The sequence below is a fragment of the Lycium barbarum genome, chromosome 8 (assembly GCF_019175385.1).
Source record: "Lycium barbarum isolate Lr01 chromosome 8, ASM1917538v2, whole genome shotgun sequence".
Lineage (NCBI taxonomy): Eukaryota > Viridiplantae > Streptophyta > Magnoliopsida > Solanales > Solanaceae > Lycium > Lycium barbarum.
The window spans coordinates 8234162-8249724 of NC_083344.1; the positions used below are offsets into that span (position 1 = coordinate 8234162).

Below are 15563 nucleotides of genomic sequence, written 5' to 3' on the forward strand. Positions count from 1 at the left end.
ACACAACATGTTTAAAGTAGTTGATGCAGAGGAGATGAGCAAGGATAATGCAGTGGCTAACACTATCCACAATCAAGAGATTCAGCATACTCAAGGTTTGAACAAAGTGTAGAACAATGCAGAGGTATTGGTTCCTGTTGGCAGTGTTAATGCAAACAGTCAAGAGGTGAATAATTTTCCTGATGCAACACTAGGGAAATCAGTCCACTCACAACAAGAGATTGCACAGATTAAAGAGGAAGGGGATGTTGAACTTGAAGCAATAGTTGAGAGGAATTATGCATCTCCAAGTGGTGCAGATATGCAGATCAGGCCACCTGATAATTATCCTGGAAATTTAACCAGCAAAACGAAGCCAGATAGTGGTTTAAAACAAGCACAATCAAGTGCCAAGATGACTGCACCAGCATAGATTGCACAGCAGTAGGGAAATGGCGGTAGTGCAAGTGTTAAATCTGGTGCTACTAAACAGCCTGTGCACCATGAAAATGCTTCTAATAAAAAGAAGCAAAAGCAGGTTGCTAGTTCACATGCAAACATTAGGAAATCGCAAGTAGCGATATATGGGAATAGTAAGAATGACCTGCATGAGGAATCTACACAGTACTCTCAACAACAAAAATCAGGAACACATCAACATTAAATAGGCAACACAACATCAAGGAACAATAAGTGCCTAGAACTTGCTATGATTATTTGGTTTACTATCTAAAACTAGTTTATGATTTCCTAGAGAACTACTCTACATGGCATAAGAATCAAGTAACTAGTGAGAACTTGAGGTACTATAATATGATATTGGCCAAAGGTAACAACAAACATAAGGAAGATAGCCAATCAAGATCATATGACATAGAAGTAGCTGCTGGAGAATGTTTCATATAGTATCTTAGCATTTTATTTCATGTATTTTATATTCCTGTTTATACAAATTTGTGGATTTATTGATATATAATAAGTACTTGGGACTGCTACCAGCAAAATGCAGAAATTCAGAATGTTGGCAAGTATTTGTGCCTCAACTGGAAAAGGAAAAAAGGGCAGGAAAGAAACAGTTTTGCAGCAGTTGCTTTCAGGAGCATAAGAGGTTGTGCAAGCATACAAGTCACAGAAGCTGGTTTTTGGTTATTCTATGATCAAAATCTGGTTAAGTTTTAAAATTTCCAGAATTCTAATTAGATTTAATAATCCATTAGCAATTTTTAGCACCAATTTAAGTCATCATTTAAGACGTAAGTTGGTCGTTAGTTTAATTCTTTCATTTTTTATTAACCTTTTTGGCTACATTTGTAAGGACCTTTGAAGTTGTTCTGAGAAAAATTTATACAATTAGCCCTAGGCACCAAAATGCCTATTGGACTTTTTTTTTTCAGAAAAAAAAGGGAGAGATATTGCTACTATAAATCTTAAATAGGAACACGACAAAGACAACGACGACACGTCAATTTCACATAAGTAGCATAAATGAATAGAACCAAAGTACCATACCCTATGTTTGTAATGATGGTATGCCCAAGAAATTCCTATTCTTTTTGCATACCTGTTTGACTTTTAAATAAAATTGTCTATGTTGTGCAAGTCTTTTATGCAAGGAAATTTACACATAGCATAGGTGGTGGAATTCTGAAACTTGCTTGTACCACTGATTCTTCTGGAAATGATGTGGTCCAAGCTAAAGTTCATTAAAAATCACATATTGCACCTCTTGATCCTGCTTATATAGGAACTGATATGGGACAAGTGAGATTTACATGGAACATGGAAACACAGCTTACATGGATGTCTACCTGCAGTTGGAGCAGGCCACATAGTTGCAGCTCTATATGAAACTTATCAGAACTGAAAGAGATTATATTGGTGCCACTGAATGCAATATGAGTGGTTCAGCTAGTTTTTTAGTTTGCAGGACATATAGGAGAAATGTAAATACTATTTATATGCAGGTTACTCATAAAAATTAGAAAGCATGCAACTGCAACTATTTTAAAACTGCAGAACTGCAGGTTGCATATATGGATAGGATACAGGCTAATCACTGCCAGTTTTGTCAACTACTTGGTGCACTAAGGATGCAGACTTGGCACATTAATTAGCTAACTATTACATAAGGAAAACAGCACAAGCAACAGAGGACATTGCAGAAGAGATGGCTACAGAAAATGCAACTGAGCTATGCACCAAGGGACCAAACTTCGGACACCACTTAGTTGACAATATATACAGCAACACACAGATGTGCATGCAACTTATCAGCAACTTTTTTTTTTCAAGTTTTAGTTTAATTTTACCATGTTCATTGTATAGCAATTTGTAGAACCAATATATGTCAGCTATATCGCAACAGAGAAGAAGTGAGACTAACCTTAATTGTTGCTATTTGCTTGTGGTGCAGACGTAGCTTCTCCCGGTGAAGGAGCACACAATGCTACTAGCATGTCTGGACTAATTAATCCTGCACGTTGGAGTTTTTCAATTACTTTTGCAGTAATGTCTGCAGTAACTTCTGCTCGCATAGTTCTCTTTTGCTCCTCCATTTGTTCCTCCATTTTTTGGATCCTTTCTTACATTTCTTGCACTACATCATTTGTGGCATTTGAAGTTGGTTCAAAAGTTCCAGCTTTTCCTTTCAAAGAAGTCTTTGTAACCCCCCGTCCATATAGTCTTAGATGTCCCGGATGTTCTGGACCCATAACGGCTGAGTATGCATCAACAGGCTGACTACCATCTGCGCTTAGTTGTGTTTTAATTTCCTCCATTTCAGCCTAACAATGAAAATCCAACAACCGCATTCAAGTAAACAAAAACTAACAATAAATAATTGATTTCAATAAAAACTTGCAATACATAATATACATACAATTTTACTAGTTGTGTCTTCATTTGACTCCTTGTACAAGCGCCCGAGTTTCCTTGCTCTTGTTTCCACAAAGATCTCCTTAAGTGATACATTTCCCTTGGTTTTTTCCTAGTCACATCAAAATGGATATAAAAACTCGCTTAAAATGACAGGTTAAGACTTAATAAAAAAATAAGAGAACACACCAATTTATTGCGGACTAAAGCGGAACTTTTTTTGCCGACTGTGTGCGAATTCAACAAATTCTTCCGATTCTCAGTATTTGTTTTAGACATTTTCTGAAAATAAATAAATCAATTAAATGTATTAACTATAAAAATTACCAGTAAAAACTATTACAGCCACAACCAAGCTCAAAATAGATAGTTATTCGCATACAACATCAGCATAGAAAGCTAGTAAGTCAATTTTATGCTAAAACAACTAAACATTAAGAGCAGTTTCCCTTTTTTTTTTCCTCAAAAGGCCACTGGGATGGCTCATTCCAATTTGAATTTTTTTTCAAGCAATCAAATACTGTGTTGTAATCTGAAAACTGCAGCATCTATATCATGATATGTAGCTTGTTAGGATAAATCCATTCCAGCTGGTTATATAACATTGAAATCTTAATACCACTACTAGATCAATCCTACAAATTATCAGATAATCCACTCAAAACCAATGTGTTAGCTAAATGTAAAAACTCAAAAGATCTGTACAAGATTGAATTGTTGAAATGCAGTCTCTCAATCAGATGCACCTTTCCTGATGAATGTTCTCCTGATACTTGGAGTATGATGCTTATCCAGATTGAGAAGTCTTTTTGCAATAGTTTCCTTGATATTTCATACAAATACTATTGCTTTTTCTATACTATTTATATTATCTGGCAGTCCTTTAAAAATCCAAGATTTCTCTCTTTCTACATAGACTGTCTTCCTATGTGATTTTTGTTCCATCCTCAAGCAAAAAATACATTCACAGAACAAGTGGTCTCTTGTTTCCACCTACTATATCTATGACATATAAAGATTGCAACAGAGACAAGAAGATAAGAAGAGAAATTACAAGAAAAAAGAAAGCAGTAGCAGTAGCGATACTGCAGCAGAGAAGAGAAAGGTAAAAAAAAACCTACAACGACAGCCATATCGCAGCAAAGAAAGAGAAGACAGAGAGACAGAAGAACACTTGCACCAGAGAAGACAAATGTATTCTGGAAATATATTTTACCTGGAATTTCTCAGACTTCCAATATTCGAGGAGCTCTTTAAATTGACATTCCAGAATATGACCTGGCCTTTTTGCCATTATGATTTCATTAGTGACTTTTGGTTTGTAACAAAGTTTCTTCAAGTCACTTTTATGCCTTCTCCAAGCAGCATGAATTGCTTTCAAAGTCCACTTTTTGCCAGCTTCAGGAATATCATATTTCTCCTACAATTTTGTGTCATTTTGTTAGCAAAAATAATATTTTTAACAGATACTTAACTATTGAAAACTTCAAACCTCGGTATATGTCCATAAATCATCTTTTGTGTCCATTTTCCTCCAATCAAGTATATCAAATGGGCAAAGGGTCTCAGTCCTCGCTAATGTACCGAGGAAGCTACCAAACTCTATTACAACATCTTCAGTAGGACCAATAGGTTGATTGAGCCTATTCAGTAGGATCAATTTACGCTCATGTCGGTTATGCACACTATGCATTTCCATTCTGCCACTTTTTCTTTTCTGAGTCGAAAGGCCTAAAGTTAAAAGAAAATACAAGAAATTAGAAGTCATGGATGAATTTAATAAGTTTGTAAGCTATGTGTTACCTTCTTCAGATTGTTCATTTGTGGGAGGAATTATAGAATCCATTTGCATTTCCTCCTCGACGGGCTGTTGCTCCTCGACCGGTTATTGCTCCTCGACAGGCTGTTGCTCCTCTACATGTTGCTCTTCTACAAGTTGCTCATTTTGGTTAGATTGTGGTGCTACTGGCTGCTGTTCTCCAATTAATTCTAGCAGATGCTCTCTCTCTGACCTTATAGCTTGAACAGTTTCGTTTGTGGTTAATAACTGCCGTTTTTTATTTGCCAAGGATGACAATGAAACAGGTTTAGCATATGTTCTGCTTTGAGATCTTTTGTTTCTTTTTGAAGGCCCTTGTTGACTCATGACTATCCATATCTGTGTAAATATAAGACTGAAAAAGTGAGAAATTCTGGAGGACAAAAATAATAAGCATGATACATATTATTAAAAATCTGATGTAATACATGATGAAGATTATGCAGGATATCCTGGTACCAACAAGACAGATATGGTTTAACCTCAAATGGCAAGTATTCCTTGACTAACAGCTTTCTTGCATTACTAGGTGACAGACAAAAAATAGGAGAAACTTAGATGATATGGAGCAAAGTCTTGTTGCCAAAGCATAGAATACTAATGTGGCTAGCTATGAAGCAAATACTGCTTACAAGGACCAGACTGATGAAAATGGGGATTGCATGTGAGGATGGTCTATGTGTACTATGTGGAACATACAAGCTTGAAACAACACACTTGTTTGTGGATTGTGCCTAGGCAATAGAGGTTTGGCAAGCTTTATCCAGACTTGGCTGGGATAACAATGCAACCGCAGCAGGTTTACTCAATTCTACAGAAGGTCAACACAAAACACTGGAGCAAGTTTAAAAGAGAAGTACTGGCAGTAAGCCATGGAGTTGTGCTATATCACACTTGGCAAGCTAGAAATGCCAAGATATTCAAGGGACAAGATATAAATATAGAGTTATAACAAGAATAAGTAAGTATAGAAGTCAGAAAATAGCAAGGCAATGTACTGGTTTTGTTGGACAGAACTTGTAACTAGAAATTGAGGCTATGTTCTGCTTAACACCATCTGGGAGTTGAGGGAACTAGTTCTTCTTAGGGGTAAATATGAAATCTGTTGGTATGATAATATTTACAATGTATTGCCAAAAAAAAAAAAAGTTTATGCAGCAGCAAAAGCTTAATGAGTTTTTTGGATGATTCAATGAATGAGGAATATGCTCAATACATAAATCGAGAGAAACTTGGCATGAAGTTTGAGTCAACAGAAGATAAAAACATGAAAAAGTTCAAAGGTCAAATTAAAGATAGACCAAATATTTTGAAGTCCAACATAATTATAACAAAGGAAAAGGAAAAAATCTCTGCGCATCTATTTACGCAGAAGAAAAGAGATATCGTTTATCAATAACATGATAACAAAGTTTTGCTTCTTGTTCTTAGTTTTGAAGGAAAATAACTAAGAGATAGAGTGAAAGACTAGAACCTGAATTTTTGTTGGTCTCCTGTGAAGTTAAAGATTCCTCAGAGATATTGCAGAAATATGGATACTGGATATGAATATAAGAAAAAAAGACTTAATAAGTTTCTCATCAATAAAAATAATTTTCTCAAAATGAATATACGAAAGAAAGTTTACATAATGTATCATACAGTTTGTGCACTAATTTAGAGACAAACATGAAGGTAAGCACATTAACAGAAAGAGAATAAGAGATAGTAAACAGAGTCCAATTTTCAATTCACATCATTATGAAAGGGAATTTATTATTCACTACAAAAATTGATGAAGGGCATATATTTGTACAAGTTCAAACGATCCTTTGTCAATCATCAAGCTCCATCCAATCCCAATTGGTATCATCTAAGTCAGACTCCTCTTCCGATGTTTCCATAGATACATCTTGTGAATGTTGTGCAAGGAAAGACACATCAATGATATCAACAGGGAGATCTTCTCTCGACCATCTGACATCAACATCGAGTAATCTTTCTGATGAGCCAATGTCATCATTAGGCTCCCTCCAAAATGTTTCTTCAGTATTAGGACAATTCTCTTCCTCCAATTCATACAAATCAACCGGGACTTTATTTCTTGCATAATAAATCCCTTTCTCAATTGGATCCTCCACATAAAAAACTTGATGCACTTGAGATGCTAGTACAAAAGGGTCATCCGTACTGCATTTTTTATTGAAGTATACCCGAGTCAACCCATAGACATCGACTTCATTATGAAACCAATCACATATAAATAGTACAACACTAAAACAACCCCAATAATCAATTTCAATGATATCTTGAATAACTCTATAAGAGGTAACCATTCCATCAACGGGATTTTGGTCTCTGGTACTAGCAAAACTATCAGTTGTTGCTGACAAACGCACTCCACTATTTTGAGTCTTGCATGAGGCATCCCGTTTCATCGTATGAAATCAGTATCCATTGATGAAATATCCAGTATATATTTTGGCCACTACATTAGGCCCATAAGATAGCCATATTATATGATTGGGCACTTTAACTTTTTTAACTTTCTCTTTTAACCAATCACCAAATTCTCGACTATGAATTCGTGCTTTTGCCCATGCATTTCCTCTACCACGTTTATCAATTATACTCTTATGTTCCCTGCAAGCATGTATGCTATATTAATCATTAGGTATATAAAAATGAAATTTAAAACACATTATCATAATAAATAAAGTTCAAAATTCAAATGACTATTTTTTCTTACTTGATAAACGTCTCTACTTGTTCATCTCCAGTATTGAACAAAGCATACCGATGTGCTTCAACCCACTGATGACTATCCATGTCAAATGTCTTGCCTTTCCTTTTCTTCTTACTTCCAATTAGATGGCCTGTCTTAGGAAATATATGTGAAAAATCATTTCCCTTTGTTTGAACATCTTCATCCTCGGTCTGATACCTACTAAATCTTGTCTTCACCCCATCATGTAGGTATCTTGAACAAAAAGGTCAAACACTTTTCAGCCAGAAAACTCTCCGCTATTGATCCTTCTGGATTGGATCGATTCCGAACGAACCCCTTGTACTTACACATGTTTCTCTCATTGGGATACATACATCCAACGCAAATGAACCGGACCCCCAAGCTTAATTTTATCTACTAAATGGATAGGAAAATGTGTCATTATATCAAAAAAGGTTGGAGGAAAAATCTTTTCAAGGTCACATACTATATCTATGATTTCAGCCTTCATTTTATCAAGATCTCTTCTTCTTATAACCTTACTACATATGGTTCTAAAATAATTCCCCAACCTAATCAAGGCCAAAGACACATGCTTGGGTAACACTTTTCTAACCGCAACCTGAAGCAAGTACTGCATTATGAAATGAGCATCATGGCTCTTATATCCTGATACTTTCATCTCCTCCATTTGCACACGACGTGATATATTAGAGGCACACCCTTTTGTTAATTTGACATTTTTTAAAACAGTGCAAAACAACCTTTTCTCCTCTGGTTTCATAGAGAAACAAGCTTTAGCCAGATGAATTTTACCATTCTTATCATCTTTAAATGGTTGAAGCTCCTTGCGTATCCCTATCTCGTGCAAGTCATAGCGAGAATTTACATGATCTTTGGACTTTCTAGGTACATCTAACAACGTCCCAAGCAAACTATCACATATATTCTTCTCTATGTGCATCACGTCAAGATTGTGCCTCAATTTGTTATGTGCCCAATATGGCAATTTGAAAAATATGGATCTTTTCTTCCATGGACCATCACTCTTCCGAGCCCTTTTCTTTCGGCCCTTCCCAAAGACATTATTGAATTCACGTAGCTCTTCAAGCACTTCTATGCCTGATAAGGGAGTAGGTGCAGCTTTATGCTCCTCTTTACCATCAAATGATTTCTTATCTCTTCGAAATGGATGATCAGGAGGTAAAAATGCTCGATGACCCAAGTAACACATCTTACGACTATGTTTGAGATATTGAGAGCAAGTATCGTAATTACAGGTGGGGCATGCCCATTTCCCCTTGGTGCTCCATCCGGAAAGCATTGCTAGTGCTGGAAAATCACTAACTGTCCACAATAAAGCTGCACGCATTAGAAATGTTTGGTTAGTTTCAGCATCATATGTTTCCACTCCCATTTCCCATAGTTCCTTCAACTCTACAATTAGTGGTTGTAGGAACACATCTATATCGTTTCCAGGATACGATGGACCTGGAATGATCATTGACAACATTATATACTCCGGCTTCATGCAAATCCATGGTGGCAAATTATAGTTCATTAACATAACTGGCCATGTACTATGGGAAATGCTCATGGTTCAGAATGGATTGAAACCATCACTTGAAAGACCCAATCGAACATTATGAAGATCTTTAGAGAAATCCGGGTGCAATGAATCAAAATCCTTCTAAGCTTCCCCATCAGCAGGATGTCTTAAATTCCCATCTTTGGGTCGTTCAGTAGCATGCCATCTCATGGCTACAGATGTTTCAGAACACATAAATATCCTCTGAAGCCTAGGCTTTAAAGGGAAGTACCTTAAAACCTTTGCTGGGATTTTAGTGTTCTTATTAGTCAAATCATCACGAACATTCTTCCATCTAGAAGAACCACACACAGAGCAATTATCTATCTTCGCATTGTCATTCCAAAATAGCATATAGTCGTTAGGGCATGCATGAATTTTCTCATAACCAAGACCTAAATCTTTTATCACTTTTTTTGCCTTGTTGAAAGACTCGGGTAGCTGAGCAAATGAAAATGCCTCTTTCATCAAGTCTAACAAGTCTGAAAAGGCTACATTACTCAACCCGTGAATGCATTTAAACAAGTACAACCGAATGGTGAAACTCAACTTAGAAACATTCTTACACCCCGGGTACAACTCTTGTTTCCCTTCCTCAACTAATTTGAAAAATCTCTTTGCATCTTCAGATGGTCCCTCTCTCACTCCTTCATGCAGCAGATCACCTTCTACATTCCTAAAAGTATCATAAAGTAGTCCATCGATATCGTCATGCATGTCGGAAGTTTCATCATCATTGGTTGGATGCGGCATATCTGTTGAAGAAAACCCTTCTCCATGGAAAACCCATTTGGTGTATCCATTAACAAATCCATAACCAAACAAGTGATTCTCCACCACCGTTCGAGTATGCCAATACCGATTAAAACACCTTTTACAAGGGCATAGTATTTCATTTCCTTGAGAAGCTCGTCCACATGCCTTATCAAGAAAATACTTCACTCCACGATCATACTCATTGGTGGATCTTCAGAGATCCATCCAACTTTTATCTATAGTATCCATTGAATATCCTACGTGACACGAGCATAACATCAAAATCAAAATTCAAAAAGCAAATTTCAGCAGAAATGCATGCAAAAAGAGAAAAGTATCACTTTTCCCCACCAACCCAATGTTTTGCTTTGAAGAATGATCCAAGAAAAAGAATAATTCCATGGTTAGACTACATAGAGATCACATTTTTATCAAATCCACAAACAAATGCAAATTATTATTTTTCCCACAAAGATTTAGTTCTCTGGTTTGAAGAATGATCCAAGAAAACCGGAAAAAAAAAACAATTCCACAGCTAGACTACATAAAGATCACATATTTATCATATCCAGAAACTAAAATCCACAAACAAATGCTGAAGATATTTTCTTTCTACAAAAACCCAGACTTTCAAGAATGATTCAACAAAATGGAAGAAAAACAACAATTCCATGGTTAGACTACATAAAGTTCCCATTTTTATCAAACCCACAAACAAAAACATGCAAATGCAGAAGAACATTTCTTTCCTTAAAAATCTAGTTCTCAACTTTGAAGGATGATCCCAAGAAAATGGAAGTAAAAACAACTCCACAACTAGACTACATAAAGATCACATTTTATCACACCCATAAACTAAAATCCACAAACAAATGCAGAAGACTTTTTGTTTCCACAAAAACCCAGTTCACAAAATTCAACAATGATCCAACAAAATGAAAGAAAAAGGTAAATTCTACAGCTACACTACTTAGATATCCCATTTTTTTTCACACCCAGAAATTAAAATTCACAAACAAATGCAGTAGATATTTTGTTTCCACAAAAAAAAAAAAAAACGCACAGTTCACATATTCAAGATACAGTACGAAAATCAACAATTCCATAGCTAGACTACGTAAAGTTAACATTCTTATCACACCAAGAAACTAAAAATCCACAAACAAACTCATTGAATTTCTGATTTTTAAAAATACTACAACAATAATACATGTTAAGAGAGAGGGGAAACTTAAATTTCATGGAGCAAACCTGTAGATGCAAAAAGCAAGAAGACTAATTAGCTAAAGAAAAAGATGAATTTTGCTAGAGAAACTTCAACTGAGAATAAATTAGTCACATTGCTAGAGAAAACCCATATTGTTAAAACCTTCAACTGAGAAGAAATATTTGATGAAATGTTTCCAGTGATATGTTTATTCACATACGGTATATTTTTTTGTCATTATTTTTTATTAAAAAATGGGGGGTTTTGGCGGGTCCAATAGAATAAGTGGAGGGAAAAATATTGGGGGGAAATATTGGGGGAAACTAAACTGTCCCAATAGCTAAATTTTCTTATATGACTGTTGCAATAGAATCATCTATTGCAACGGTTCCAGTACCCGTTACTAAATGTACGTCTATAGCATCGGTTATCTAACTAACGCGACGGTTTAATTTTATAAATGTGTTGTTAGGTCAAAGTGTCTTTGCAACGGTTAAAACCGATGCAACATATACTCTATTGCAACGGTTGGGTAACTGTTGCTAAAAAACCGTTGCTATAGGCCTATTTTCTAGTAGTGTAACCCCAACCCATCAAGTTTTAAAGGTTTATTGACATTCTAGGGTTTCTACTTCACTTTCACCATTAGAGACCCATGGAGATGATTACCATAATGAAGGGAGAATGGAATTCAATAAACTTACCTCACAAGGCTATCTTGCCCTGGCTTGAAAATTCTCTCTAGGTGCCTGTTAGGAAATGTGTTGGTGTTTTGTGAGAAGAGAAAATAAACTGAGTATATTAAATTCGAGTTACTGTTTTACGTCGACCGCTATGACGGTCGTCACGCCGCTACAGTGGTCCCACTATGGCGGTCAAGTGACCGTTATAGCGGTCCCAATAGAAACCGCCGGTGGTCTTCCCACCGCTATAGCGGTCTACCGCCAGCCACAGTGGCCTACTGTCAGCCACAACGGCCACAAAGGACATGGATGGCTGCTGGCAGCGGTCTAGCTGCCGCTATAGCGGTATCGCCGCAGTGGTATACCCACTGCTGCAGAGGTCCATTTTGGGCAGTGAGCTTGACTTTTGACCAGTTTTTCCCCCTATCACCCCACATTTCATCCAAGGCCTTAAAAACACAACATAAAGCATGCAGACACACAAAAAGACATCTCACAAATCCACCCGCGGACTCGGAATTCCCAACGGATTCCTAATTTTCCCTAACGAACGGAAGGGTTATTACACCATATACCAATTAAAACACTGTTCGTCCCTGAATGAACAAGGGTGAGAAAACTAGAGGGAGTTACCTGACTCAGCGAAACGCTGAGGGTATTTGCTACGCATATCGGACTCTATCTCCCAAGTAGCTTCTTCCACAGGTGGATTTTTCCATTGAACTTTCACAGAGGCTATTTCTTTGGACCTCAACTTGCAAATATCCCTGTCGAAGATAGCAACGGGCTCTTCCTCATACGATAGATTTTCGGCTAACAAAATCGAATCCCAACGGATGATATAGGAACCATCGCCGTGGTACCTCTTTAACATCGACACATGGAACACTGGATGAACGCTTGATAATCCCGGAGGTAAAGCCAACTTGTAAGCCACCTATCCCATACGTTTGAGAATCTCAAATGGACCACCTGTCACGACCCAGACTCGTGAGCCATGACTAGTGCCCAAGCTGGACACTCGTGTACGTAGCTGTAGATATAGTCAAACTGAATCTAAGAAAAATATGGAAACTTGCAAAATAACTCCAAAGGTTCATAACGTCATCATGTATATATATATCCAGATAACCTGTCTCCTGAGGAGTCACAACTAAACAAAACATAATATGGTACGCAAGCCGACAAGGCTGCCAGTACAGGTCAATATGATACGCAAGCCGACAAGGCTGCCACTACATATCAATATCATACGCAAGCCGACAAGGCTGCCACAACAGACAAACATATCCATAGCATATCGTACAGACACAGCTGAACAAAACTTATACACAACCTACACATATGTCTACAGACCTCTAAGAGTATCAACAGTGAAATATGACGGGACAGGGCCCCGCCGTACCCCTGGATAAACATATATATACATCAAAATATCTGTACCAAAAGTCTAGGCTCCGGAACAATGGAACTCTCCAAGACAGCTGAGTAGTAGTCCTAAGCTGGAGAACCAAATCGAGTATCCGTACCCTCGGGCATGAAACACAGCCCCCCAAAGAAAGGGGGTCAGTACGAGATACTTACTGAGTATATAAAGCATGAAATACAATAAAGAGGATCATGACTGAGATAGAGATTACAAGAGACAAGTATGACATTCAAAATACCAATACACTTGCCTTATGAAATGTAAAACGTGCATATCAATATCATATATCATACCCGACCCATTATGGGACTCGGTGAATAAAGTCATCACATACCATCCTTGGCGCCATAATCACATCATCATATCATCATATCATCATATATATATATATATACCATATCCCGGCCCTCTAGTGATGGACTCGGTGAACAATGCAGTGAAACTGTGCACGAAAACGTACCCCGGCCCGGGACTGGTGAAAGATATATTGAGGCATGCACGAGCAGAGTAGTGGGCAACCATATGCAAACTAAGTCATATCTGAGACTCAATAGAACAATCAAAATGAACCATCATTTGATAATCAAGACAATAGTCATACCAAGTATCCTTCGAATGTCACTATGGATTATATCAAAATAGAACTTCTGGAGTCGTAGACACGTATCAAGACATAATGAAACAGCTTCTGGAAATCAAGAACATTAGCCATCCTAGTTTCTCTAAGAATAAGAGTTTCTTTGGAGTCGTATACACGCCGTCTGTTTGTTTCATAAAGATCATGCCAAAAAGAAAGGAAGGTTAGCTTTACATACCTTTGGCGCTTAATCCGTGACTCGATATGTATACGTTGCCCAAAATATCTCTACCTATATTAAGACGTCAAGACTATGGTTAAGCTACGAAAAGGCATAAAACGTACTTCAACGTTAGTAGCTTATTTCAAGACAATTAGGCAACACTTCCCCTATATCGCTCAATTTCCTCACATTTATGCCAACTATACAACAACCAACATAGCAACAACCAAAGCACGTCTAAGTTATCGCATTAAGAACTAGTCGAAACAAGATCCGAGAATACTCCAAAACAGCCCCACATAACATAAGAATGCTCGACACACCTCAAATGTCTAAAATATGCACCCAACAACCACATACGCTTCTCATACGATATTTTATACTTTTCTTTCTTATCAAATTAGTGATTCACATTAGCAACAACACAACAACGGCCTCAACTTTCATATGCAAGAAAATTATCTTAACATTAATAAGTCCTAAAGCAGCCCATCAATTATAACAACACAATACGAGCCTTAACTACACTTAGTCCTCCAATTTCACAAGAACAACAACACATATACCTACTTATAACTATATTTCCATTCCTTTCCACACGACCAAATCATTCTCGCATACAATACAATTATAACCTTAAGCATCAAATTCTTTCACTTTCATCACACGATCAATAACAACCATTACGACAACAACATCAAAATTAATTCACCATTTTAAAGTTAAAACAGCCCCCCCCCCCCCCCCCCACACGGCCCCAAACAACAACTTAGCATCAACACACACAATTCTTTACATCCACCTCCACATTTACCAAATTATAACAAGTCCAAACCACCTCTAAAACATGTTAGAGAGAATTAAATCTTACCTTAACAAGCTTGGATCCTTAACGTTTCTAATCACTTGGATGTTTACAACACCTTAGAAATTAAGTTTTGCTCCCATCAAAACCTTAAGCTCGGCAAAAACAGCCATGGTCGTAGCTCTTCTCTCTCTGTCTAGCTTAGCTTGCTCTCTTTCTAAGTTAATATTTGTTGAAGAAGAAAACTAAATGACTTATCTTAGTCATTAGTATGCTATTTATGGGCTGCCTATTACTCCTACACGTGTCCACTATGATGAATCATCCATTTTATTTCATTTTGTTATATATTTTTTTTTGAAGAATTCGGTGGGGCCCACTTAATTGTCTAATCATGGTTAATTAATCCCTAATATCCACTAATATTTCTATACTAATTGGAATTTACAAGCAAGTCGTGCCATATTAAAAATCGGGATTAAAAGTCCTTGTCTCATATCTAAAAAATAATCTCGTCCTTAAACTTATGTTGATAGCTTACGAATAATCCAACGTACAAAAATACGGGATATAATATCCTTCCCCCCCTTTAGAACATTCGTCCTCGAATGTTAAACTAATCCTGCACTCCCAATACTTCCTTAAACATTATTTTACTAAATTATGCCCTTTATATGCCTCTTTCATTGGTCGATCCCTTCACTTTATTATAACGCATTCCAGCTCTCTTAGTAACCATTTCCATAATATTTGTTCTTGCTCTTGCCTTTCGAGGTGGTAATTCCACGTCGTTGTCTTTACTCTCCTTTTCATTTCGCAGTTGGTTGACGGTTGTATTGCGAGCTCTTCTGCTGAAATCTTACTCTCTCCCGCGTAGACGTCCCTCGTCGATTTATTAGATTTTACAATCCCTGGA

General features: G+C 37.0%; 2 protein-coding genes across 2 annotated transcripts in view; both read right to left on the reverse strand.

The window, feature by feature from the left end:
- Positions 1 to 2561: 2561 nt before the first annotated feature.
- LOC132607650 (uncharacterized) lies at positions 2562 to 4699 on the reverse strand. Its single transcript, XM_060321745.1, has 6 exons — positions 4657 to 4699; positions 4346 to 4584; positions 4070 to 4273; positions 3043 to 3135; positions 2858 to 2965; positions 2562 to 2762 (listed from the first exon to the last, which is right to left on the reverse strand). Exons 1-6 carry the CDS (start codon positions 4697 to 4699, stop codon positions 2562 to 2564), a joined length of 888 nt encoding a protein of 295 aa, XP_060177728.1.
- A 4370-nt stretch (positions 4700 to 9069) lies between these two features.
- Positions 9070 to 15563, reverse strand: part of LOC132607651 (uncharacterized) — a 14963-nt gene continuing 8469 nt past the window's right edge. The window contains exons 2-4 of the mRNA XM_060321746.1: positions 11979 to 12062; positions 10065 to 10132; positions 9070 to 9934 (exon numbers count right to left, since the gene is read on the reverse strand). Coding sequence (XP_060177729.1) covers positions 9070 to 9934; positions 10065 to 10132; positions 11979 to 12062 — 1017 coding nt within the window. The remainder of the gene's footprint in view (positions 9935 to 10064; positions 10133 to 11978; positions 12063 to 15563) is intronic.

Coding starts and splice junctions, on each gene's coding strand:
- LOC132607650 (XM_060321745.1), bottom strand. CDS start 4,699: ATGGATTCTATAATTCCTCCCACAAATGAACAATCTGAAGAAG. Junction 4,274..4,345: donor ATTTATGGACATATACCGAG/GTTTGAAGTTTT, acceptor ACAAAATTGTAG/GAGAAATATGATATTCCTGA. Junction 2,763..2,857: donor AAGACACAACTAGTAAAATT/GTATGTATATTA, acceptor TTTCATTGTTAG/GCTGAAATGGAGGAAATTAA.